Source organism: Telopea speciosissima, chromosome 3 (genome assembly GCF_018873765.1).
Source record: "Telopea speciosissima isolate NSW1024214 ecotype Mountain lineage chromosome 3, Tspe_v1, whole genome shotgun sequence".
In the NCBI taxonomy this organism is placed as follows: Eukaryota; Viridiplantae; Streptophyta; class Magnoliopsida; order Proteales; family Proteaceae; genus Telopea; species Telopea speciosissima.
In genome coordinates this window covers 67,397,914-67,423,956 of record NC_057918.1, presented here as the reverse complement: position 1 = coordinate 67,423,956, position 26,043 = coordinate 67,397,914, and the positions used below count along the sequence as shown (strand labels likewise).

General features: G+C 38.7%; 3 protein-coding genes across 4 annotated transcripts in view; all 3 read right to left on the bottom strand.

Moving 5' to 3' along the window:
* LOC122653641 (DEAD-box ATP-dependent RNA helicase 13) overlaps positions 1-5,505 on the bottom strand; it is a 46,775-nt gene extending 41,270 nt beyond the window's left edge. The window contains exons 1-5 of the mRNA XM_043847547.1: positions 5,319-5,505; positions 4,962-5,216; positions 4,469-4,653; positions 4,214-4,396; positions 3,077-3,253 (exon numbers count right to left, since the gene is read on the bottom strand). Of these exons, the coding sequence (XP_043703482.1) occupies positions 3,077-3,253; positions 4,214-4,396; positions 4,469-4,653; positions 4,962-5,216; positions 5,319-5,469 (951 nt within the window). The 5' untranslated portion in view covers positions 5,470-5,505. The remainder of the gene's footprint in view (positions 1-3,076; positions 3,254-4,213; positions 4,397-4,468; positions 4,654-4,961; positions 5,217-5,318) is intronic.
* A 7,807-nt stretch (positions 5,506-13,312) lies between these two features.
* LOC122653648 lies at positions 13,313-18,518 on the bottom strand. 2 transcript variants are annotated; one of them, XM_043847555.1, is made up of 9 exons: positions 18,257-18,518; positions 18,108-18,167; positions 17,961-18,008; positions 16,026-16,158; positions 15,849-15,925; positions 14,004-14,099; positions 13,839-13,909; positions 13,637-13,727; positions 13,313-13,525 (listed from the first exon to the last, which is right to left on the bottom strand). In XM_043847555.1, exons 1-9 carry the CDS (start codon positions 18,476-18,478, stop codon positions 13,412-13,414), a joined length of 912 nt encoding a protein of 303 aa, XP_043703490.1. In that variant the 5' UTR covers positions 18,479-18,518; the 3' UTR covers positions 13,313-13,411. The 2 variants fall into 2 exon arrangements, with proteins under 2 accessions (XP_043703490.1, XP_043703491.1); XM_043847556.1 differs by lacking the exon at positions 17,961-18,008.
* Positions 18,519-20,754: 2,236 nt separating this feature from the next.
* On the bottom strand, positions 20,755-25,673 carry LOC122653644. The gene is made up of 3 exons (XM_043847549.1): positions 25,265-25,673; positions 22,049-22,135; positions 20,755-21,917 (listed from the first exon to the last, which is right to left on the bottom strand). Exons 1-3 carry the CDS (start codon positions 25,577-25,579, stop codon positions 20,778-20,780), a joined length of 1,542 nt encoding a protein of 513 aa, XP_043703484.1. The 5' UTR covers positions 25,580-25,673; the 3' UTR covers positions 20,755-20,777.
* Between the last annotated feature and the right edge of the window lie 370 nt (positions 25,674-26,043).

Here is a 26,043-nt window from a genome sequence, read left to right as displayed (position 1 = left end):
TGCTCATAGGTAACAATGCCCTTAGGAGAATCACCAGAAGAATGATTCCAACAATTATAGGAGTAGCCGTGGCAGCAGACTGGAGGGTTGATCAGTCAGTAGTAGTAGGCAAGGATTTAAGTATCGGAGCGTATCGTATCGTCTCGGCCGATACGTCTCGGTATCGGTTGTGACCGAGACGAGACAGGTCAAGACGTATTTTTTTTTAAATGTAAATGTCTCGAATGTATCGGTATGTATCAACCGATACATATCGATACGATACGTACGATACGTATCGTCTGAGAGACATGATTTAAACCATTATTTTATTATTTTTGAAATAACAATACGTATCGAGACGTCCTCGGTATGTATCGATCGATACATATCGGCAACTTATAAACCACATGGGCCCAAGTCTTCTCAGAACAGAAAACTCGAGCAAGAGCAGGCTGGCGGGAAAAACAGTTCTAGCTTTGAGAAACCCATCAAAAACATCTTTAAACTTGGTTTTTGCAAAGATTTGTTGAGGGCTTTGATTCCTTTGCCAAAACGATCCTAAAGGAGGTCAAATCTCATCATTTACTGCATCTAACAGCCCACATTCGAAATCAAAAGGTGTTCTTGAAGGGAAAGGTAGGTTTTTGAAAAAAACTTGATTCTTTTGTTTAAATCTTTGATTTTTGGTATTTTTTTGCTATGATTCAAAGGGAATATGTTAAACTAACTTAGTATTGCATTCTTTGTATACATTTACAAAGATTTGAGTTCAAAATCCATGTTTCTTTGCATTTTTACCCAAAACCGAAAATTGCTTCTTTAAAAGATTTTTTTATTTTCTTCTAAAATTTAAAACAAATGCTAATGTATATGTTCGGTCAAGACACAACATCATCCTAGTCGCTCCTATTGTTGAAGACCCTTACAGACATGACTTTGATCCACCCCGACATTCTTCATGGCAATAGAGTGACTCTACATGTAAGAAATTTCATCTTTTAATCTTCTATAACAATTTCAATGTGCCACACTTGTCTAGTTATTGATTATTCACAATTCTTAGTATATATGCACGATATATGACACAAATTGCTTGTTTATATTGTTTTTATTGTCCAAAAGTGTATTTCCATGTGTATTTTGATCATTTTCATGCGTTTTTGCACCGGTCGATAAGTATCTTCGATACGATACGATACGTCTCTTAAAATCGCCCGACCGTCCGATACCCGATCACGACTTAAATCCTGGTAGTAGGATACAACATAGAAGCCCTACGATTTTCTTGAGAGGAGACCAAGGCATAGGACTGTTCAAGTGTGGGAAACGGAGCGTGGCCCAACACTTGAACACGAATCTGGTTATACTCCACAATTAATCCAGCCAGAAAATCATAAACCCGTATCTTGTCCATATTCTTCTTATAGGCAGCAATATCAACAGCTGTAGTGGGGTGGAAATCGGAAAAATGATCCAATTGTTGCCAAAGGTTGCACAGGGTAGCATAATATATGGAGACAAATAATTCCCCCTGAGTAGTGTGAGTGAACTTTTTCCGGAGTTCATAAATCTGGGCACCATTACCAAGCTATCCGTACGCTTTCCTCACTTCTCGAGAGCGATGAAGAAGTAGAGACTCCACAAGGTTTGGTTGCATTGAACCAATTAAATAAGACATGACCCACCATTAGGTTTGGTTGATCCAACCAATTAAATAAGACATGAGTACACCATTATTGGAGATCCACCAATCTTGAAGAGGACCAGGGACAGTTGGCATAAAAGTGGTGTCATTAATATGGCTAGTAAGCCCACGGCCAGCAATGGCAAAGAATGCAGATCTAGACCATAGTACCATCCAGTTTAATAGGATTAGGAGGAAAATTATGATATTCAGTCCTACCTTGTCCATCACTACCTGAAGTACTAGTAGAGATGTCTAAGTCACCCATAAGTATAGCAGAGACAAACCCAAATCGCTGAGAAGAGCTGTTGTGATGAGAAACCCAGAAAACACTCCAAGAGAAGGTCCAGAAAGTGCAGGAGAGACCCCTTGAAAGAGGATAATAAAGTTCTCCAAAAATCAGCAGCAACAAGCAGGCCAATCCCTTGATTTTGGTGAGATCGATATAGGGGATAAAGCTTAAAAAAAATCGATGGATGAAGCTTTAAAAATGGCTCGAGTGTGCTTTGACGAGTGCTGAATCACCCTTCCAAAAAATAGCACCAACAGAAACTAGTAACTCCAAGATTGATATTTCCAGGGTTTTGGGAAAAAATCAATCTATGAGGAGGTCTTCAGTATGGCTGTAGATAGAAGCTTGTCCAAAAAATCTTCCGCAGTTCTTGACCTTCAATAAGATGAACTGATTCCTTCTAGTTTAGATTGAATCAGTCCAAAAACTTGAAGTTTTCAAATATCGCAGACAGGGTGCAAGTTTTTATCGATCAAAATTCTTGTATCATTGAATGAGGTGATGGAGGGCAGCAACTGGATCTATGGATCACCTCATCAGTGCTGCCCTAATGTGAGAATGAAGAACAAAAGGGAAATAAGAGGAGAGGGAAGGGGGATTGAGAAAGAGAGAGAAAGAAGAAACCGAGAATGGGAGGGTGGGAGCCCTAATTTGAATTCTGCTCCGATACCATGTTAGCAGATTTAGAATTAGAGTTTAATGCTTGGATGATCAATGACTGATCCCAAGCTTTGTATTTATAATAAACAATCAAGATTACATGGACAGAATTGCCCCTAACTATAGTCGGCTGTACATAATAAAAGGCATAATAAAATACTGAAAAGTCCAGAATACCCCCACGGAATTCTGTCCCATGCAATCCAACATTAACTGCATCAGTTTTGAGTGAATATTTGTGATTAGGTGTCTTTTACTTGATAGTTCACACATGCAAGGCTTTTGTAAATTGCAGTTACAGAATATTCTCTCTACATGAAGCAGTAAATATGCTATAAATTCCAAAGGGAAAGTAGATGCATCATACATTAGCTTCAAATGTAAAACAAAATGCAAAATCACTAAACAAAATACAACCAACCACAACTTAATTTACAACAGAAGCATTTAACGCCAACCTCAACAAGGTGTTTGTCTCCTCCTGACATAAGCTCCCATAGCCTTCCTGGAGTTCCAACAACAATCTCAGGTCTTGCTTTCAGAAGTCTCTCCTGCTTTTCTGTTGACATCCCACCAACAATGGGAACCACCCTGACATTGATAACTTTGGTAACTTCCTTGAGATGATCAGTGACCTGCAAAAATAAAAACAGAAAACCCAAAGGAGGTTTCAAAGTCCCCTTAACCAGGACAAAGAACCTATATAACCTAGAAATAAAGGAAAAACCAACCAAAAATATGCATACGAACTTAATGATAATGTACATTTGTTTGCTTCATTGCCATTGTTAATGACATTCCTATTGCACAGAAAATGCTGGCTCCCAAGAACCTCCAGCTGGGACCAAACTAGAGCTTTAAGAAAGTAATTCAGCAAATGTTTCATTCAACAAGCTTAGTTATTGCAAATTCTTAAGACCAACTTTGGCAAGCATGCAAATTAGTACCACTCTTACCTGACAAGGAGAAAACTCAAGCTTCAAAGGTAGTTATAGTACAACAACAATTAAGCCTTATCCCATCTAAATGGGGTTGGCTACATGGATCCGAGCAAAGACAGAGTATACATAGAAAAAGTAAAATGAAAGGAACAAAACAACCTCAACAAGAAGTCAGCAAAATCCCACCTAAATGGGGTCGGCTAGATGGATCCTTGCTCTCCAATCAACTCTATTCGAAGTCATACTTTTGACAAGACCTAGACTATGCATGTCTTTCCTCACTGTTATTCCTTACTTTGTCCTTCCTAATTCTTCTACATATGCATCTCAACATCCTCATCTCTTCTACTGCTACACTTAGTTTATCTATATGACACTTCTTAACTGCCCAGAGGTAGTTACAGTATACATTGTAAATTTATTTACCATGAGTTTGCAACTTCTGCAGACACGGAAGTTGTGGCATGCTTTACAAATGATTATGAACTTGTCAGTTGAAATACTTTCTCAGATTCCCATCTTAAAATAACATCAGAAGATTTAGTTTGATTCAATTTATTTTGAAATATTACAGCCAATGCAAGACTTAATTGCTCCATTAGAGTACTATATTAAATAAAATCAACTGCCAAAGCACTTATAATTTATGAGTACCTGCAAGGCAAGCTCCCTTGTAGGAGTCATAATAAGAGCCCGAAGAGGACCTTTCTCCAGTAAACTGCCTTTCTCTGAGAGTGATTTTGCAGCTTTCTCTCGCTCCTCGAGGAGACGTTGCAAGATGGGCAGCCCAAATGCAAGTGTTTTACCAGATCCCGTCTCAGCAGCACCAATGACATCCTATTTGAAGAACTGTTATGGAATAATGTCGGACCATAATTCTTCAATTTCAATAAACCAACTCAAACTAACCTTGCCTTGATGTGCAGCAGCAGGAATACAAGATTTTTGTATGGGTGTGGGTTCCTTGAATCCAAGCCTGTATATTGATTTCATGATCATAGGATGGAGCCTCAACTCATGCCATGCATAAAACTCAGATTCATCAACAACTGATTCTGCTTCAATCTCTTTGTTGGCACAGGCCTCTGGTTCAACTGCTGAAACAAAAGATAAAGTTGACAACCCCAGTACTGTAAATACAAAACTAGCACCAATAGAAATACAGTCTCAATGCCAAACCAAACGTCCAGTGAAATCTCGCACTACATTGAAGGTCATTCCTAACTGTATCAAGAGTGAATCAACCATTCCACCAACATGCAGTTTGATAATTTCTGGTTTCTGATTCTCAGTCATAGCTTGGACAGAAGATAATGCGGTGCTGTCAAGGCGTCTTCCACTGCTTTTCTACATTAACTTCATAATAAAACCAAAAAAAAATGAAAATGCAAGTATGACTAACCAGCATCTGGTGCTATGTTTTGCTGCTTCTTTTTCTTCTTCTTGTTTTTCCTCTTTGTCTTCTTCTCTTCCTCCATTTTCTCCTCTGAAGTAACTTCAGAGTCGTGGACAGAACTGCCATCAGTATCTTGAAATTTCTGCTTCTTTGATTTGGAGGGATGAACAGGTTCTACTACTTCTTCTTCTCCTCCTTTTTCAGGTTCAGGAATCACAAAACCATACTCGGATTCATCAATCTCTTCAAGGGAAAGAAAGCCTGCCATCCATTATCCAATTAAAAAAAAAAAAAAAAGATAAATCTGAGAGAAAAAATAGAATCCAAAACCCTAATATGGAAAGAAGTTGATGAACTACAAACCGCCGTCGAGCTCATTAGATCCGGCCAACAGCGCAAAGGGATCATCGTCGGGCACAGATGGGTTCCAAGGCAACACATCCAATTTTTTCGGGTCAGGTTTTACTGCAATATTCCTCTTGCGTTTCAAAGATGAAGAAGTTTTGCCGGCCATTGAATGTGACTGGTGAGAGTGGAAAATCAAGGAAAAAACAAGTGAACACTTAGGATGGAAAGAATGGACTGCAACGGTGGTGAGCAGTTGGAGAGAATCAATAAAGGAAAAAAAAAACAAAAAGAACACTTAATATCTGCAATAGTTGCAGATAAGAGGGGAAAGGGAAGGCTGAAATGCTGGTGACATAGTTGTCACGGCAGCATGGCGGTCCAAGGCGGTGGAGGCCTGTCTAAGCGCTTAGGTGGTAAAGCGGCTGCCTAAGCGGAGCTTAAGCAGTAAAGGCAGTCTAGTGTTAGTTTCCCCCTCCCCCCCCACCCACAAACACTCAATACATGATGGCATGATGCATCATAGTATCATACTTTATATCATTAAAAATTAAATTTAAGCCACCTCAAGTCATCAAAATGAAAAATCCATGATACATAAAAATTCAGAATAATCGGACATCATAATGTACATAAACTAATAAACTACAAAGAATTTTATTACCCAAAAAAAAAAAAAGATTACAAATGTAGATGTATAATCCCATTAGTGATCATAATTCAGTGATTCATTCACTGATTCACCATTATTCCATTACAAATAAAACAGAGAAGAAGCAGCAGCAGACAAAGAAGAAGAAGAAGCAGCAGTTTAGTGCGTTACAGAGAAGAAGCAGGCAGCATTAAGTCATTAACCAAACAAAAAAAAAAGAACAGAGAAAAAGCAGCAATTAAAAAAAAAAAAAAAACAGAGAAGAAGAGAAGAAGCAGGCAGCAGTAAATCAAGCATGCAAGCAAAAAAAACAGAGAAACAGCAGCAGGTTAATGTGTTAAAGAGAAGAAGAAGCATAGCAGCTATCCAAGCAGAAAAGAAAAAGAGAAGTAGCAGGCAGAGCAGCATGCGTTGCAAATTACAGAGAAGTAGAAGGGCAGTTAACCAAGCATTCAAGCAACGAAAAAAAAAACCAGAAAAGCAGAAGAAGCGGAGCAGCTATCCAAGCAAAAAAGAAAAAAGTGAAGCAGCAGCAGGCGATACCAAAAAAAGAAAAAAGAAAAAAAACAGAGTAGAAGAAGAAGATGACTATGGAGTAGGGGCTACTAACTACTTACCTTGCCGGAGACGGAAAGATAGGAACTAGGAAGAAGCTTTGCGGCCTTCGTGACTTCGTCTGAGTCTAGTTGCCAGAATAGCAGTGCCGCAAAAGAGGAATTAGAAGAAGCTTTGCCGCCTTCGTTTGCTCAGAGTCGGAGTCTCAGACTCCGCAGAGAGAAAAAATGGTTTAGGGATTTCAGTTTTGTATGATCCCATGTAGCAGCATTACACGAAATACTTGTACATCAACAAATAAAAAGTAAAGAAACAGAATAAAGGAATAATGCATGAAAAAAAAAAAGGAAAATTACATGATTAGCTACAAAACTATACATTCAATGTTTAGGTTTACAAAAATAGCCAAAACATTGACTCTCTCCACCCCTGTATTTTTTTTTACCATTATACCCCTAAATTCTTCCAACTTCTTCCTCTCCGGGCCGCCACTCCCATCCCGTGACCATCCCACCTCTCCTCCTCCTCTCCTCATCTTGCAACTTCTTCTTCTTCGACCGCCTTCATCCCACCCCTAATTTCCCTTTTTTGTTTTTTTTCGTCCTTCTTCCTCTGATCACTTGCGCAATGAAAACAGAAATAGGTATCTGTAGGAGTCAATTATGATCCTCCGGTTTCGTATACGCCAGATTCTTAATCTTTGAAAATGAAGGGACGAACAAATGAGACGGAAAAGTTATTCTTTCATCCATCTCTCTCTTCATCCGAGGTGAGCGTCGGGTTTTGCGGAACCCTCTCAAGTTTTTTGCCGTCCAAGGAGGAAGATGGTATGGAAGAACCGGCATAAGGTTGATCAGCCCAGATGGATAAAGTACTCGAAATTATAAAGAGAGAAAAAGACGAAGATACTAAAAAATGGAGATCGATGATCGATCCTTGTATAGATATACATTTATTTATTTTTCTTTTGTTTTTCTTCTATTTTTTAAAATTGTCGAACTCTTTTTCTTTGGACTAAGGAGACGAATTGGTCATGGTGATGACTGTTAATGTGATTGTTACCCATTTGAGAAGAAAGACATGAAATCGAACATAATATCTTGAGTCCCATGGATTCCAATTTTTCCCCTCTCCTTACAATCTTGGCTGAATCATTTCCCTTTCGTAAGAGTGGGATTTCTGGTTTCGTTTATGTTCTTGTTTTGTCTTTAGATCGAGGCGATGCAGTTGACTCTCGTTGCTAGTTGGAATCTGTTGTGCTTGGCTCTGATGTCGACGAGGTGTGTTAAAGGAGAAGGTGTGGGGCGGGAGGGATTGTAGGGGGTTGCAGGGAAGGGATTGTAGGGAGTTGTTTGTGTTATTCGTCGAAGGATAGAAGAAGAACAGGAGTGGATGGGGGCAAAAATGTCAAAAATTATAATATAAATGAGCGATGAACACTGTTTTGGATAGTTTTGTAAACTCAAACTCAAAACATTGTATTTTTATTAATTGAAACAATGAGTGGTTAATTTTGTAAACACAAACCTAATACTAGCTAATCAGGTAATTTTCCCCACAAAAAAAAAAAAAAACCACACAAGAGAGGCGGCCGACTTGACCACATGACGCACCAAGGCGACGCCTAGTTGGTCAAGGCTCCCGCCTTTCGTGAGTCTCATAAAGCGTATCATCGCTTATCACATGGATTCCTGTGTGGACGCCAAGGCGATGCCTTGACAACTATGGCTAGTGAAAAGTTACAGAGAATCAAGCAATAACAAAATGAGGCATGTAGCGGCAGGTGACAATCGTATGAGAAGCAAAGGGGTTCAACGCCCGGCCCGCCCTGAGCCCGAACAGGGTTGGGCTAGATTTTCAACCTTAGGGCAAGTTAGGTTGAAATTTTCATTTTACCAAAAAAAAAAAAAAAAAAAAAGGGTTGAAATTTTCAAGCCCTTGGTCAGGGTTGGGCTAGACTAGGGTTGAGGCCTCGGGCTAAACCCAGCTCGACTTGGCCCAGGTTCGGGCTAGACTAGTGTTAAGGCCTCGGGCTAAGCCCAGCCCGATTCGGCAAGTGTTAGGTTATGTTTTATAATATATTATTGGGTAAATTACACGTCACCCCCTGGTTTTCAAATGAAACTCAGATCACCCCCTGGTTTTTGAAAAAACTCAAATCTCCCCCTGGTTTAGACCCTAATATGACAAATTAGTCCCTACCATTAGTTTTATGCTGAGAAGTGATGATGTCAACCAGTTAAATAAATTTAAATCCCTAAACTACCCTTAACCAATGTTGAAGATGGAGAAAGGGTAGTATTGTAAATTTAATTCTAATGTTTTAATACAAGGGTAAAATAGTCCATTTAGACCAATAACTAATAGTAGACTATCACCGTTACTGTAGAAGAGATGATTTGAGTTCTTTTAAGTTTATAATTTACAATTTTTGGTAGTATCTAATTATCTATTGGTTTACCAAAAAAAGACTACTTATCTATTGAAGGAAAATATTTATAATTTTAAGATTGAACTAAAGTTTTTTAACCCAAAGAAAAGTTTAATAGTCAATTGAATATGAAACAAACCAACACTCAATCACATGTATTTCATTGTTTTAATGCATAGAACTGAATTAAATGGCAAAAAAGCTAGGCAAATCAAGGTCAACCAGGTCCTAGCCCAGTCCATTCAGGGTCAATCAAGCCTGGACTGGACTGGGCTAAGCCCGGCAGAGTTGGACCTGGGCTGAGATATCTCAGCCCCGACCTAGGGCCAGCTTGGGCTTGGGTTGATCTAAGAGGACTTAGGATTGGGCTAGGGTCTTAAAGAACCCGGGCCAACCCGGCCCTGTTTCACCCCTCACTCAAGTCGCGTTTTATCAACTGTATTAGGATATTTGAGTCCCATGCAATCTCAACTACCTATTTTATGTAGTTTCCTTTGTAACTCAACTCATTGATTAGGGTTCTCTTGTAAAAGCTACATAATGGCCATTATATGGTCTTTGAGATTAAAAGTAAATTATTTATAGTTTTATACACCCCTTATACTATGGTTCGATTACTTGACACCCCTAAAGTTTGAAACTATTTCTTAAAGCCCCCTACATTTTAAAATTTCTTACAACTAACCCATGTCCGTTAGTTAGCCGTCGTTTAGTGATGACGGCATGGGTTAGAAAAATCCTAAATGCCCAAACTACGCTTGAAGGGAAGTGAATTGACCATTTTACCAAACAATTTCATCGTTGAATAATCCTCTCTCTCTATGTGTGTTGTTGTTGTGGTGATGCAGTCAAAGAATAACGAAGCAAGCACTACTGTCGCCCATCACTTGCAAGTTACTATTGAATGGAAACACATTTCTTTCCTTCTTTGTTTTTCGTCCAACATGCTCGAGAACCCTAAACGCCCAACTTAGGTTCCATCCCCATTCATGATAGGTCTATGAATTACCTAGAATTGAAATTTGACAACTCTTATAGAATCCAATGAAGTATGTTGTTAAGTAGATATTGATTAATTGAATCACTAACAGAGAACCCTCAAAGTTTTTGAAAATGTTGTTGGGTTTTATGACTTCGTGGAGTTGGCCTCAGAGACGGACATAATAGAGATATTTCAAGATCTCTTGGAGAACCATGACTACACTTGGTTTGGAGTCCGGATCAAGAAATATCAGGTGGATAACTCAATTGGTATTAGAGGATTTGGCCTTTCATTAATGTCAGGCTGCCTTGTTCAAGAGGGTTTTATTTTGAAGTGTCGGATCACGAAAGCCAAACCCCCTCTTTCTTTACTTTGCTCTTGTCATGCCTTCATTAATTATCATGTTGTCACTCAATTAATGTTGCAACTCGGATGAATCTTAAATTTTGTGAACAGTAAACACCCCAAAGTCTCTTGCTTACATGTGAAAAAGGTTGACTCAAATATATATTTTTTAATTAATTAAAGGGAAATGGTTCTCTGAGCTATTAGGGTAGGATACACTAGAACCTAGGGATGTAAATGGATCGGATTCGGCTCGGATAGTGCTATATCCGCATCCGATTAGCTTTCGGACGGATTCGGATAGTGCTAAAACGGATACAGACACAGATACGGATCGGATATTTTATCCGTTTACATGTGAATATAGCTTTGGAAAAATTATACTGTCACCCCCTGAGGTTTATACTAAATATAGAGTGATCCCCTGTGTTTTTAAATTATACAATCGCACCCCCTGATTTCCCACTCCGTTGATTAGGTGATACGGTGTTGGTTAAGTTCGCCATCAAATGACTAATATACCTTTGCAGGGTTTCTGTTCATTTCTCCTTAGATTATCGACACATGACAAATAAAAATCCGACGGTTAGATTTGAGTCATGACTTTTACCCATCCAACCCTAACCTAACCCTAGTTACCCATCCCCTCCCTCTTTCTCCCTCTCTCTACAGCAATTCTTCCTTCTCAGAGACGACGGAACTAACAATGAATGCCTCATCCTCTCTTTTTTTTTTTTTTTCACAAAAAAAAAAAAAGTGTTTCTATTTCTCTCTCCTTCTATAAATAATAAAAAAGGTAAATAAATGGGGGGGGGGGGAAACAGGGGGTTTAATTTTTTTATCGCTCAAATAAGTATCCTTGGGGAAGAACAACTCAACAACTCCAGAATCATGGACAGAATAGGGATCCAAATCCATGATAAATTAAGCCTCTAACAGTTGAATAATCGGTATTAGAAAGTAGGAACAGAACAGCCAAAACAAAATCGGAAGATTTAACAAATCCTAATTTCAATAGGATTTCTAATATTAATTGGGAAGTTCAGATTTTGGAACCTTCATAAGATTCTGAACTAATAGCAGAACAGAGAACTGAGATCAGAATTCAAAGATCAATTTTAAATCAAGAGATTTGGAGAAATCCAAGTTGAAGTATGAAACTAGAATTAGATGGGAAAAAGAGGATTTTTAAATCACTTTCTGAAATAAAGATTTAATAGGGATGAACAAATTTGAAACTGAAACTAAAATAGATTATAAAACCATCACATCTCTCTCTCTCTCTCTGTGTATACCTTCTTCTTCTTCGGCTTCTTTCAATTCTCACTCAAATGAACCACCTTCTCCCTTGTTTTGTAATTTGATATCGATAGTGTTTCAACGTAAAGATATATATATATATTTTTTTTCAAAGACCACCTTTAAATTCAAATCGAACTACTACTCGATTTCTGAAGAGAAGAACCTTTGCTTTTCTTTAGGGTTTTAGAAACCCTCGCTGTGGATATGGGTATCTAGGGTTAAGTTGGATTTATCAAGGCTGGCGGATCTGCCTGGCTTCCGCATCTCTCTGGAATTGAGTTTTAGTTTCTAAGCCAAGGAGGTTTTAGTGTCTGATTTAGGGTTTGAGTCGCCGATGTGTTTTTTCCCTAAATTCCCATAGTCGAGCGTTCGTGGACGTTTTCCGACGGCTTCGAAGGGTTCTTCGTACTCAGGCCGTTCCATTGTTAGTTCTGTCGGCTGGTTGCCGTCGTCTCTCACAGGAATTGCAGTAGAGAGAGAGAGAGGGAGGAGAGAGGGTGGGTAACTAGGGTTAGGTTAGGGTTGGATGGGTCAAAGTCATGATTCAAATCTGACCATCGGATTTTTATCTGCCATGTGTCGACAATCTAAGGGGAAATAGACAGAAACCCTACAAGGGTATATTAATCATTTGACGGCAAACTTAACCAACACCTTTACACCTAACTACTACAAATCCGGGGTGTGGCTGTATAATTTAGAAACACAGGGGGACATTCTGTATTTAGTACAAACCTCAGGGGGTGGCATTATAATTTTCCCTATAGCTTTTCGGATAGCTATGGTCTATCCATATCTGTATTCATTTAGCTTTCGGACGGATTCGGATAGTGCTAAACGGATACGAACACAGATACGGAAACGGATTTCAGCTATTCATTTACATCCCTAGTAGAACCTTTATGCCTATCTCTCTCTTTTTCATATGAAATGACCTTGCTGTCCTCTTAACATAAGATATTGTTTTGCGGCTTTTGCCATACCTTATTAGTGCATTCCTTTGTGTGCCGCTTGCTCAGAGAACCAAAACGCCCGTATTGTTCATTGGCAAGAGAATGTGTGAAAACTAAGACGTAGGAAAAGAGTAACGGTTACCATCAGTTTTAAATTCGATTAGTAAGATGGGTATAGGGCCGCCTATGTCTGTTATGTGCTAAGATGTTACATTAATGGATGTAACTGTATGGAAAAAAATGGTTGGTAACTCAACAACACTTGCAATAGTTCCCTCTATATGGCTACCTTCTGAAGTTTCACCTTGGGTCCTACATGTAAGTCAACTCATGTACAAGGCACTGTTTGCAACAGTTTCAAGATGTGCTCCTGCTGCTCCTACTGTTCCCAGGTTTTCCAGAAACACCAAGGATCATTGCTAAGAGATGAATGCATCACATCCTGTGAACATTCCCAAACAATAGAAAGGGGCAAACCATGACTCATTAGAAGAGAGTTTATTCATATGGAGTTACATTAACCTAATCACACCATGGTGGTGGGGAGGGGGGGAGGAATGAAATGCTTATGAGCCTCGGCAGTGTCATTGTTTCAACGTATCCGGACTCTCAAACCAGAAGATTGAAGAGGCCTCATGAAAGCTACACTCACATGAAAAAATAAGAAAAGGAACACAAAGTGCACAAGGCCTGAGGTCCTCAGCCTCACACAGGTATGTAAGACAAATACTTTCCTAAGTTTTTTCTTGAAGAAAAAAAGGGAGGGGGGGGGGGTGGAGAGGATGCATGCCATGATTGCAATTTAACTTTCCTTGATTGCTTCTAGATACACAAATTAAGTAAATACATTGTCAAACATAAGCAAAGGAAAGGCTGATAGATCTTAAGAGTTCACTGCTGCTCTTTCGACTTTAGCTGTATTCCGAGTAAGATGAGTCCCACAGAAGCAAAGGCGGACAAGAGAGTGGATGAATAACAAATTGCAAGTAGGGCGCCCCTCAGTGACTGATTTCAAAAACAGTTTCTTTCTAATAAGTACCAGCATTAACATAAAGCGGTACGTAATGAGTAGTGAGGAAGGAAGACAGAAATTTGCAGGTTTTCATACCCACGTACCTTAGCTAGTAGTAACGCATTATCATTTGCATACTGCAGAGAGCTCTCTGGTATGCTTTGAATACCTTGGCTTAATTCCCATGAGAGAATCCTAAATTGCAAAATTTGTGGGAAGTCAAAACTTTTCTTCTGTTGCATGCAATTCCTAGAGAAAGGAATGATCGTATAGAAGGAAGACTCAAGGTTTGAAAGGGATGACTACCCAAAAGCAAAACCAATTGCTGCTCCAATATTGGCACCGTTTGAAGTTAATTCAACCTGTAGTTCTCCAAACTGCAATTGAAAACATGACACATCTTACAAAATCAACCTTTAAAGGCCTCAAAAGAATTTATTTAGCTTTCATATCTAATGCAGAATCTGTTACCTTGAACATCCTACTTTCTTGTTTGGGTTGTTCATCCGTAGTAGTCATTGGGTTGGCAGACAGTAGCCTTCCAGTCTTAATCATTACTTTGGCTATCTGCAATGCTCATCAACCAACATTCATACAACATATCACTATTTAAAATTCGATTAGGAGCTATGTTTAACTTAAGATCTGAATACATGTTCCACTTTCAAAACACAAACACCATCATGCAGGCATCAGCATCTCTACCATAAAATCATGCCTCAGCATTCTAAAAGCATTTCACAACCATATCACTTATAATCTGATTGTTTTGCTTCTCCTCAAGCATAAAAGGAAACCAGAGATAATGGTAGAAAGTAATCAGAAGTATTGACTTTGCTTAAATCCTGAACCAAGAATAGAAAATGCCTGTGGCCCCTAATTGATGAGCAACCGTCAACTTTGTAGATGGAAGGTGGGCAACGGTAGTATGGTGAAAGATTGATACCACAGGTGGAAGAACAAGATGACAGGAGTTAGTGAGTGAGACTATGAGAAGATTTAAAAGAAGGTGATTTGTGTTCTTTAGGTTGTTATTAAGAAGAAAAGGCACGGTGAAGAGGTAGCCAACCATGCAGTGGAGAATGGTTGATGAATCCTTGACCAAGAATCATCTATTTTTTCTAACTCAACCACGTTAGATGTCAAAAAGGTTTACTTCTCAACTTGATCCTATGAGAGCTTATAGAGTTGACATGAGAACGAGTAGTGCAAGTTAGTGCCTCTAGTTAGAAGGAAAGAAGAAAAGGAGAAAATGTCAAACAAACCCACCCCTGCATGGAAGAGGGGGGGGGGGGGGGGAACATAGTCTCCATTATGTACGCTATACCAGTAAGGTGAGTGTTAACAACAGTTTATCATTGAATCAAATTAATTGGTCGTTTCATTCTTTGTGACTAGTTTTGTTACGCTTAGAGCTGAAAGAAGCAATTTACACACATTTTTCCATTACTAACATATATAATTGTTTTGGTGCCAAAGCCTCCATTTCTTGCATAAACAGGATATTGTATCATATTAGGCTATGTAGTGGAGCTCAGTTGTCAGATAACAATTGAATTTAGAATCACATTATCGTTAAGAACACTGGGTTATAGATAATGAACGAAAAGCACATCAGAATGGTAGTCTAACAACTTGCCTTACACTATGGCACATGAAACCTTTTTCCAAAAAAATAATCATCCTAATATTATGTTTAGATCTAAAATTTTGTTTTTCTTTTTTGCATTATCAGCTGCTTATGATGCTGGAAAAAAGGTCAACTTCATACAATGCATGGATAACAGCTCTTTTAAAAAAATATATATTTATCCTATACTGATGAATGACCAAAATGTTTCAATCTTAAGAAAAAGAGAAATGATAGGCTCTTGAAGGCATGAGAATAAAGCAATGCAGAAATTATTTGCAATAAGTTCCAAAAGAGTATAAAGACTACAACAACAAGAACAACAACAACATCATAGCCTTATCCCAACATAATGGGGTTGGCTACTGATAGTAAAAAATACGAGAAAATCTTGTTGTAACCAATGTTGGTAAAAAACAAGTTGTAACCTTATTTTTTTGCCCTTATAGTATAACACATTTCTTTTTTTGATGAGGGTAAATTCTGTCATTCACATGGGCAATGACAGCTCTTGCAAATGACATACTGATAAGTCACATTCACATTATTTTGAAAATCCTTTTTTACCCCACTTAAATAACTTTTAGGTATAAGACAATGGGCAATCAAAACAAGGTTACAACTTCTCACTTCATCACTTTGGTGACAACAAGATGTACTCAAGAAATATTTTGTTTGAAATTTACCCTTTGAAGCTCGCCTTGACCATACTGTCCCATAGATTGAAATCTCCTGCCAGCAGATACCAAACGCTTGCCAAATGCTACACCAGTTAAACAATTTGGAGTTGGAGATTAAAACATATTTAGAGAATTTTTAAGTATTCATAATTCAAGAATTGATAGTCTGCTTGAAATCATTGCCTGATTTGGCATTGTTTGTCAAGGAGGCCTCCAAAGAAGGAAGCTTGCTCACTATACTACATGATGTTGATGTATCAGCTAGTTCCCATGATCGAGATAGGTTCAGCAATATCTCTCCCAGCTCTTGACCACACTGAAATAAAAATTAATATTCATTACAAAGTCCCACATAACTGACTTCACCAATTAATTACACGTTTTCTAAGTATTACAGCCTTTTAGGAGACCTCTAATGTGATCAGCAGTTGGAAACTTGATGTCCAGATGGGTTTCTTTGGGGAATGGGGATCCACTAATCAAAAGATAAAAAGTAGTCAGCAGTTTAGAAACGGTGATGTAGAATTCCAGCAGAAGAAAGAACAGGAAGAAGAACCTGTGGTTCAGAGTTGATTCAGTACTTAGTAGAATCAATTTTAAGTCCCAGGTAGGTTATACGGCCCATAGGCTAAGTACTTTCAGGTTTTCTATTGTAAAGGGCCAATTCCATAAGCCCAAGTATGAGGGATTTGAGTCCTATATGGGATTAAGTATTAGATTCTAATTTCTACTTTAGTTTTCTAAAAGATTTAGGTTAGATTGGGTCCATATTGCGTTACTAATTTGGATTTTTTTTTTTTTTTTTTTGTTTAAAGAGCTGTAGAATTTGATATTAGAAACTCCAGAAGCTTTATAATGTTTCTATTTGCAGATTCCTAGGTTCTCAAGTTTAGGAATTTAGGAAAGTTTCTAATTAGTAAGTTGTGTTAAGAATAGAAAATTGATGAATTAGTTAGCCTATAAATTCGTGGATTGATATACTATGTAATGCAACGATTTGATTAATGAAAAGTTTGGCTTCAGCCCTTTGGTTTTGGTTTTGTGGTGATTCAAAGCTCCCTGCTGTGGTGATTCAGTAAGATTCCTGCTGTAGTGATTCAGTAGGTTCCCTGGTGGTGATTCCAGCCCTACAGATCAAGTGGTGATTTTTGAACAAATCCCTTTCCTATCGTTTCTTTTATTATTTTTTTCCTGTCCAAAATTTATTTATCAGTTTCAGTTTATCGAGTTATTTTGCTTCTTTCAATTTGGTTCAATTCCTATAGCTGCGATCATCTCGCTAGCCAATCTTCCATTAGCATACACCGGTTTGAGGTCAGCAAGCGCCTAAGACAATACGGTGTTACTTGGCAAGCAAAGCATGATAATTGAAAACATAAAATTTGGCTCTATGTTCATTTTCATGTCCATATTTCACAAGTATAATGACTAATTTCAGGAAAAATTTGCATTGCAAATACTAAGGCAAACAAGACTACACAGCTTTGCAACACAGAATACTTGGTTGCTAAATTATTTTGGAATGGAGATAGACCAAATGCCATCCTTCAGATGACCATGATCTCAAATATGGGTCAGAAATCAGATGAGACAATTTGAGAAGGTCAAAAGACCAGCATTGTAATTGAAGTCTTATTAAAGAGTTTAGATCAGATAGAAAAGATTTTCTGCACTATTCACAAGGTTCATGTGGTCCAAACATCTCGAGATCTCCAAGTTTCACACAAACAAACCCTTTGGGAGATGACTTGAGCTACATTTTGACAGCTCTAGTATTACTCGGCATTGTTGGCTCATAGGGGCAAGTTTAGTGTACTGATCACAGATTCAATGGGCTCTCTGACCCTTAGAGAACAAATCATTTCATAATTCATCGATAGCCAATACAATTGGCTAGCTTAGGATAGGGTTGTGTACAATCCTTGGCCAATCCCAAAATCCATGTGAGGCTGGATTAACAGGGCAGTCTCAGTTTCACAACATGCAAGTGAACTTAACTCGTTGTAGTCATATGAAACAGTCATTCATCTCAAATTCTCTCAGCATCACCAGTAAATTAAACGACTACAGGACCCAAAAATGAAGAAAAAGAGTCACTGATTGGACTAAGTTACTAACCTCATCAAGAACAGGTCCATTGGAAAGATCGAAAGCAGCATCATTCAGCTTCGCATATTCCCAACCAAAATTTACAAAACTCTATCTGAATCAAAACGACTTAATCTGAAATTGCAAACGAAAGGGATAAAAAGGGATTGCGCTTACGTCGATACGAAGATCGTCCGGGAGCTGTGCCAAGTAATCAGGTGGAAGAACAAAACTATCCTGCAAGACCCAACAAAAAGTGAACAGACATGCATTAATTCACTCAACCCATAAAAACGAAAGTGAATTGAACAAAAAAAACTACTAACGGCGAGTTCTTGGAGGAGAGATTGGGCATTGAGTGACCCTGGAGATTCTGATTCTGCAAGTGCAAATGAGACGGTTAGGGGTCTATTTTGGCGGGATTTCTTCTGGAAACGTTTGAGATGAAGCGTGTGAGGAATTGGATAGGAATTCCGGTTAAAGACGATGGCTGGAGCGGAAGAGAAATTGATGACGAGGGAACGGAAATTGAGAGTGACAAAAGCCATTTTTAAGTCTCTTCTCAGTTTAGTTTAATTGATGGCTATCAGCTATGCTTTCGATTATTGCCAGAATGCCCGTACCACCGAAATTGGTCCTTTTTATTCATAATTTTCCATTTTTCCCCCTTAATTATTTCCATTTGTGGGTAATTTAGGGTTTTTATATTTCATGTACGGGTAGTTTTTTGTTTTTTGTTTTTTTTTATAGAAGACAGAAAATTATAGGGAAAACTACACTGCCACCCCCTTAGGTTTATACTAAATACATAGGTTTGTACTAAATACAGAGCAACCCCTTGTGTTTCTAAATTATACAACCGCACCATCTCCTACCTCTCATCTTCCTTGCAAAATCTCCTCCCCCCCCCCCCCCCCCTCAACGCCATCAAAGAGAAGAAATCTGATATATCTCTTGCTATGAGGTGGAAAGGGCGTGGTGGAGTTTTACAATTAGGGAGGGTGAAGTGAAAATTGAAGGGAAAGAGAAAATTCATGCTCGCACTTGCAATTTGGACTTTAACTTCACCAACATCTTTCTCCATCTATGATATGTCCAATTTGTCCCAATTCAATTTCATTTTTTCTAACACCTCGACTGAGTCCTCGGCTGGAGATACATATACTTAGGTTCTTTATCAACCATGGTTTCAACCCCTCCTCCATTATTATCCATCTCAACCTCCCTATTTTCAAGCCTGGAAGAAGAAGTAGCTGCTATTTTGGACAAGACAATGGGCCTTTCCTCCCAATTACTATCATAATAGTCATTTGAGAAAATTTTGAATAAGGAAGCTTTTTTTTGTTTGTGATATTGGAGATGAAAATATACACGACAATAGCTGCAAACCTGTGTTTGGGCCTTGTTGCTAGTGGGGAATGGTGGAGCCTAAAGGGAGAGATGAAGAAAATTGGAGGGGTTATCTTATGTGATGATCTTAGTTTGGACTGCTGTGGAATGGACAGTTTTAGTTGTTAGCAGTAGGTTTGATTTTGAGGAGTCTTTCACTCTCTTCATGTCATTAGTACATGATATTGAGGTGTCTTTGCCCATTGTTCCGGTCTTTGGTGATATTTTTTCAAGAAAAATGGATGAAGAGAAGGTGGATGCTTCATACTAAAACCATGATAGCAACCATACTAAAATCATGATTGAAGTTTCAATTTTATTGAAACAAAAGTTCTCTGATGGCATTGACGGGGGAAAAAGATTTTGCAAGGAAGATGAGAGGTACGAGATGGAGGGGGGGCATGGGAGTGATGGGGATGCGAGGCGGGAACAAGGGAGTGTGGGGATGACAGGCGGGGCGATGGGGCGGGAACAAGGGATGAGAGAAGTGGGAGATGGGGGCGGGAGATGGGGAGTCAAGGAAGATGAGAGGTGAGAGACGGATTGGAATTTTGCGTGTGAGAGGTTAAAAGAGAAGATAGGTTTGATTTGATATATAACAGTAAAAATGAAAAAAAAAATATATATGATCAACAGGTTAGTGTTATCTTGGTTTAAGCACCCCAAACATAATATGTGAAACATTAAGAACCTTAACTGTAATTTCTTGAAACGACAGGTTCCTTTAGATGTCATTTACCCATTTTTATTTGGCATGTGGATCTTGTTGCTGTTGAATTGGTTTGTCCAAAGAAAATCACAATTTTAGTGGAATGACAATTAGAATTTTGATTCTTGACTGTCAAATTTCTCCTTTCTGTGTCGCCAATACCATTAGACGAATTCAAACTTGGACCACAAAAATTAGGTTAGGGGACCGTTTTCCATCCTTTCGTATGTTTTCTCCTTCTACAGTCAGTCAAGAATCGCATCCACTACAGCTCCAATGTCATGTCTGCAATGAAGTCGCAAGTCACAAAAGGATTATATGCCCAGAAGCTAAGGTTAAAAAGCACCTCCTCACACAAAAAGCCTATTTTTAACTCAAATCTCCAAGCACAAAGGCCTTCTGGTAGTACTTATGGAATGAAATACCCATCATGTTCTGTTGTCATACATCAGAACCTGTAACAATTCTTATGTCCATACACCAGAACCTTCAAAAATCTTCTTACTTCTCTGAAGATGAAGTGGTCTTCAGGTAATATTTATTGCCTTGCACTGCTGACTTTAAGATTACATTAACACAAAATTTTGTGAACATTAAGGCTATAACAATAAAATAATATACTCATTGCAAGGTCACCAAGTCCTGTACAAACTATATTGAAACTGTGAAGGTGATTGGGGTACACTTGCCCCCCTCAGTTGCTACAACTCTACATAAGAACTGATAGTGGAGAAGAATAGATTAATTTGCTAAACATGTGCAAGAGCATTCCAAGAGCTTTCAATATCGTAATACGGCATAGCTGTCTCTAAAGAGTCGGGCTGGACAAAAACCAATTCTGAAAGCACAGAATCTTTTGCAATCTCTGAATTGGACTCGTGTTCCAGAGAACTAATCCAATTATCCAAATGGAACTCTGATGAACCTGGATTTGGGCTCCCTGTATACTGAGAACTTGCAGCACTAACCAGGGGACTTTCATTCGGGTATAAACTTTGTACAGGTTGCAGATCAGATGTCAGTTGTACACCTTGAACTTGGGAAACTTCTGCTGGGGAATGTTGAGCACCCTGGATTGAACAGTCTATCCAACCTGAGTTGAAGTCCAATGCACTAGGATTTGCAGCAGCAGGAGCTGGATTCTCATGTCGGTACAAATTTTGGTTCTCACCTGATTGAGGAATTGGCTGACTATAAACTTGGGGTTGAGAATTAGTATATGACTGAAATTCTGAGAAGATGCTGCCAGTTTCTAGCTGGGAGGAATTCTGACAAGAATCAAAGTTTGGCTCACTTCCCGCTTGCATTACCACTGGATGTTGGTTCCTCGGGGGATGTGATGTGAATCTGTTTCTGCTATTAGATGACCCATATCCATGTTGGTTCATTGAGAAAACTGTTGGCGCATAAGCTACCCTTTTAAACAGCTGTGTACTAAATTGAGGCCCCAAAGTACCAACAATATGGTTTCTCTCTCTTTGAATGAGCTCATTTGTGCCAAGCATCACCTGTGATCTGCTTAAATTCTGTGGGCATCTGTCTCTACTCAGGGTGGGTCCTGGTTGCTGATTACTTCTAGGCATACCAAAATTGGTCGTTGATGGGTAAGCACATACTGGGGGTGAGGAGACTGAATGTGTTGCAGAACCACCATTGGGGAGTTGCGTTGGATTGAATGCTAGAGCTTTGTTAGACAAGGGAGGAATCATTGAAAAAGTAGTAACAGGAAGCTTCCGGTCTGGTGTTGGTGGTAATGTACCTTGCTTGAAAATTTTCCTCTGCATCCGCCATATTTCCTCTTTGTCAGTAGAATGACAATGGTCAGTAGTAGAAACACCAGTGCCCCAGTAGATGCATGGTGCACGCGAGTCACAGACATAGCAGTGGCACTGCATTTTCAGAGAATAGCAAATAAAAAAATGGCAAAAATATCATATTTGAAACATAAAGTAGGACAAACTATGAAACAGCATCGTTAAGTAAAAGTCGCTGTTTCACCTTAATGAGTGAAAGATCATACCACGTCACAGTACTTGTCATGTGGAGTTGAACTGAAAGGAAACTTAGCACACAGGTGTCGTGGGTGAGGGTAGTCTCTGCATGCTAACTGCCAAAATAAGAAAGGAAAAAAAAGACAGAAATTTGAGAATCAGCACAACTTGCTAAGAGAGAGGAACAGCTTGGTAATGGTATAGCTTCAGAAGTTTCAAAACAATCATAAACAAGGACAAAATGCTCACTAAAATGCTTGAAACAGTAATAGTAATGCCAACTATGTTGCAACTCTAGAATATTCTGGAACCGTACTAGGAATAGCAAGGAACCAGCATCACAAGGAGTAAATATCTGGATAATCAATGTGTTCTTGAAAGCCACAACATGGATTCCTAGTGCGCAAGAGACAATCAAGAGTTTTCAAATGTAGCTCACCAACTCTTATTATTTTATCTCTTAAATATCAACATCAGTGGATAGTTACAAGAAAATGAGTGGATTAAGAGACACAATTGCAGATATACAAGAAGATCATCCCTAGCAAGTCATCCCATTGGGCTGAGAACTTCTAAGCATGCAATCATACAAAACATACACATTATGTGAAATATCTCTTGTTATATCTAACACATTAGTAACACGTCAAGAAGCTCTCTTTGCACATTACCCATTGCCCATGAAAGGAAAGAAATAATCCACTTCAGTTATTATGTGACAGGTTAAAAAAACAGGTAGAAACTTTCGAGCAAGAACTCAGTTATATTGAATTTCTTGATGCCAATCCAACTTTTCCAAAAAAAAAACATTTTAATTGGAAGGGGGGGTGATGCAGATTTATCACCAGACTGGGCTTCTTTGATTAGGAATAAGTCTAGTGTTGGGTTATAATGTTATATACATGTTGGGCCTTTGATCCCATGGGTTTTCTATGTAATAGGCCAATTTTATTGGCTTAAAATGTGGGTAATTAGGTTGCATACGGGATTAGTTGTTCTAGTTTCATACTTATTTTTATTTTGGAGTTTTTGTTCATAAATTGAACCAGTTCAACTAATGGTTCAATTTAAGTGATTTTAGTAGTTTTCTTTTTAAGTATTCAAGTTGAGCTGGATTAGGACTTTATAAGTCCAGCTATGTTTTAAGTCTATTTCTTTTGTTATTTCACTTTCCTAGTCAGTTTAGGTTACCTAATAGGTTAAGGAGTGGGTGAGGCCTTTCCTTTTTAGTCTAGGTGTCTATTTTTTTATTCTTTTATATAAGGTTGTAAGTGGGCAAAGCATGGAACATGAATTTTGATATTAATGAAAAGTTTTTTGGCTGCTCTTCTTCTCCATTGAGATTTTTGTCTTGTGTTTTATTAAGGCGGGTGGGATTTGTGTTTGATCCGATCGACACCTTGCGGTGGGAAGTCTGGGTGGTTCATTGGTGAGATTGGTGTTTGATCCAATTGACACCTTGCGGTGTGAAGCCCGGGTGGTACTTTTGAAGCTCTCCTTCAAGTTCTACTTTCTAGGTTCAGTCAAAGATTCCATTTTTATTCAAGTTCCTCCATCAACAAGCTGCTATCAATAACTTTCTATCATTACAAATAAGTTGGAAGCATCCCCCATCTCCATACTTCTTCTCCTAACCCTCTACAGCCCCAAACCCTGGCATTCCCCCTTTGTTTTTAGTTTTCCCAAAACCCTAAAACCTGCCCAGCTCAAACCAACCGTAAGAACAGTCTACAAATCTGACCAATTATACCCTTCTAAGAAAACCATTCAAGTTTGGTTAACTTCTGTCCAGCCAAACCCTAGGAATTCATCTTTTCCTCTTTTCCAAAACCCGAAACCCTAACCCTAACTTGTTGCCCATTCAAGTTTACATACTTCCATCCATCAAAACATCTCAAGACCTTCACTGATAGACTCCCCTACCTCAACTTGACATAACCCAGACATCAAACCCTAACCTTAATTTCACCAAAAACCTACTTTTGGCCTAGCCAATTCACCTGTTCATAACAGATCCTAGTTGATTGGCTCCTAGTTGGTATCCTACCAATGTAGGACTACATTAGGGAGGACCACCAGGTGTTTTTCCTGTCCCAGAAGACATCCCAGCCACCATTTGGTAAAAACAGGGTACAGTTGGGCTCACCACCGGGCACTCCAGGCATCCTTCATGCACCCCAGACATCCCCTTGAACCTGTGCAAAATACCAAGGATCACATACCAATTCTGACCTAAGTCAACAAGTCAAATACCTTGAAACTCTTTTAAAATGAGACCCAACTGATAACTGATCAGGATACACTCAAACAACCTGGGACACAACAATGGGATTGTCTTGCAAAATCCACCTATGTTCAAGACAGAAAGGAGGAGCAAATAACAAACAAACTTCATAGAGTTCCAAAGAACAAGTATCTGGGTCTGAATTCCATCAATTGACTTAAAGAAAATTTTAAAAATCAATTGAGAGTTTGAGAAATTTGGGCCGGAGATCCCTAGCAAGTAGCAACAATCTAGCAAATAAAGTGGTGTGTAGGATGGTGGCTTCTCGATGAAATACTTTTTCTGCTCAAGACAGAAAGAAGGAGCAAATAAACAAGAGCATTACGGACCAGAAGTCAGGATGCACTGAAATTTAAAGCAAAGAAGGACTAAAATCAAGATAAACAACCTGGGTGCATGAAGGTTTCTACCATCAGGATAAGTGTAAAAAACAATAAAAAAAATTATATTTTTTGTTCTTGGTTGTGGTATTTAATCTGGAGAGTTAGGATTGAAAATAGTTTCATCAGACAGTTGGGTATAGTAAATAAAGTTGGAGGCTTGGAGATTTATGAGTTGGGTCAGGCTTTAAATTACCCCAATCCATACCTATGTGAATTACCGAGCATGCAGTTAAGGCAATTTTGATAAATTGACTCAGAGATGCATCATTAAAAGAGATCTATCAGGGTGCACAATTGAACGCTTAATGGAAAGCATTAACATTGGATTCATGGTGGGGGAGAAAAGAAGCACTTTCTCTTCAAAATTTCGTTCCCCACCCACCAAAGAAACACAAATTTTCCAAAGGTTTTAAACTAAAGCTCTTCAGAAAAATTCAGAAACCATTCAAAAACCAAGTAAACAAAAAGACCCAAAAAATAAATAAATAAATAAAAACAATAAAAAATGCTATTAACTGAACTCAAACATAGTGCAACCGAGTAATAACGAAGAAACTCAGAAATACAGAATGCGATACCTGTCCCTTCTCACTGACAATGAGCAACTCATCCGCTTCATCCGCTGAGTAATTTACAACTGCAACTGGATTATCAGGGTCACCATCCAATATAGTGCAATCATCGTCAGAATCATCCTCAGAAGCCAGTTTTGGTCTTTCTGCAGGCTTGGAAATCCGTCTCTCGCTCACAAAAACCACATCATCAGAATCTTCAGTTTCACGACCACCGGGATCAAGCAATTCAGAGAGCCAATCAAGATTATCATCGCTGTGCTCGCCCCAAGCACCGTCTTCATCAGAGCTAATTTCAAAGATTTCCGAATTCGGATCCATAGCGCTCTAAAAAGCAAGAAAGGGTCAGCGAATAACTGGATTTCCTTTCATGGGTACCCAGAATAAGTATAGGGTTAAACGTAATAAACCCTATTGACTATTTGCCCCAAAAAAAGCACTGGGTTTGGGGCTAGCAATGGATTCTGAAAATGTTTACAGTGAAAGGCCATCAAAGCCACCATGAGAGGTTGCGTTATAGGGAAGATAGATAGGATCGGAGAAATATAAGAGCAGAACAACAGAAATAGAAAGTGGAGTTGAAGAATCTGATTAACAGATGGGTTTGTTCGCTTTATTGCCTTTATCCCCTGCTTCTTCCTCGTTTAGGAAATCAATAAAATAATTGAAAATAAAATCCAATGGGTCTATGAATTCTGCAATACTGATTTCTGCAAACAAAACTGGGAAAGGTTGCTAATATGTGAATACGACAACGAGTTGCCGCTACTTGGACCTTGGGCTGG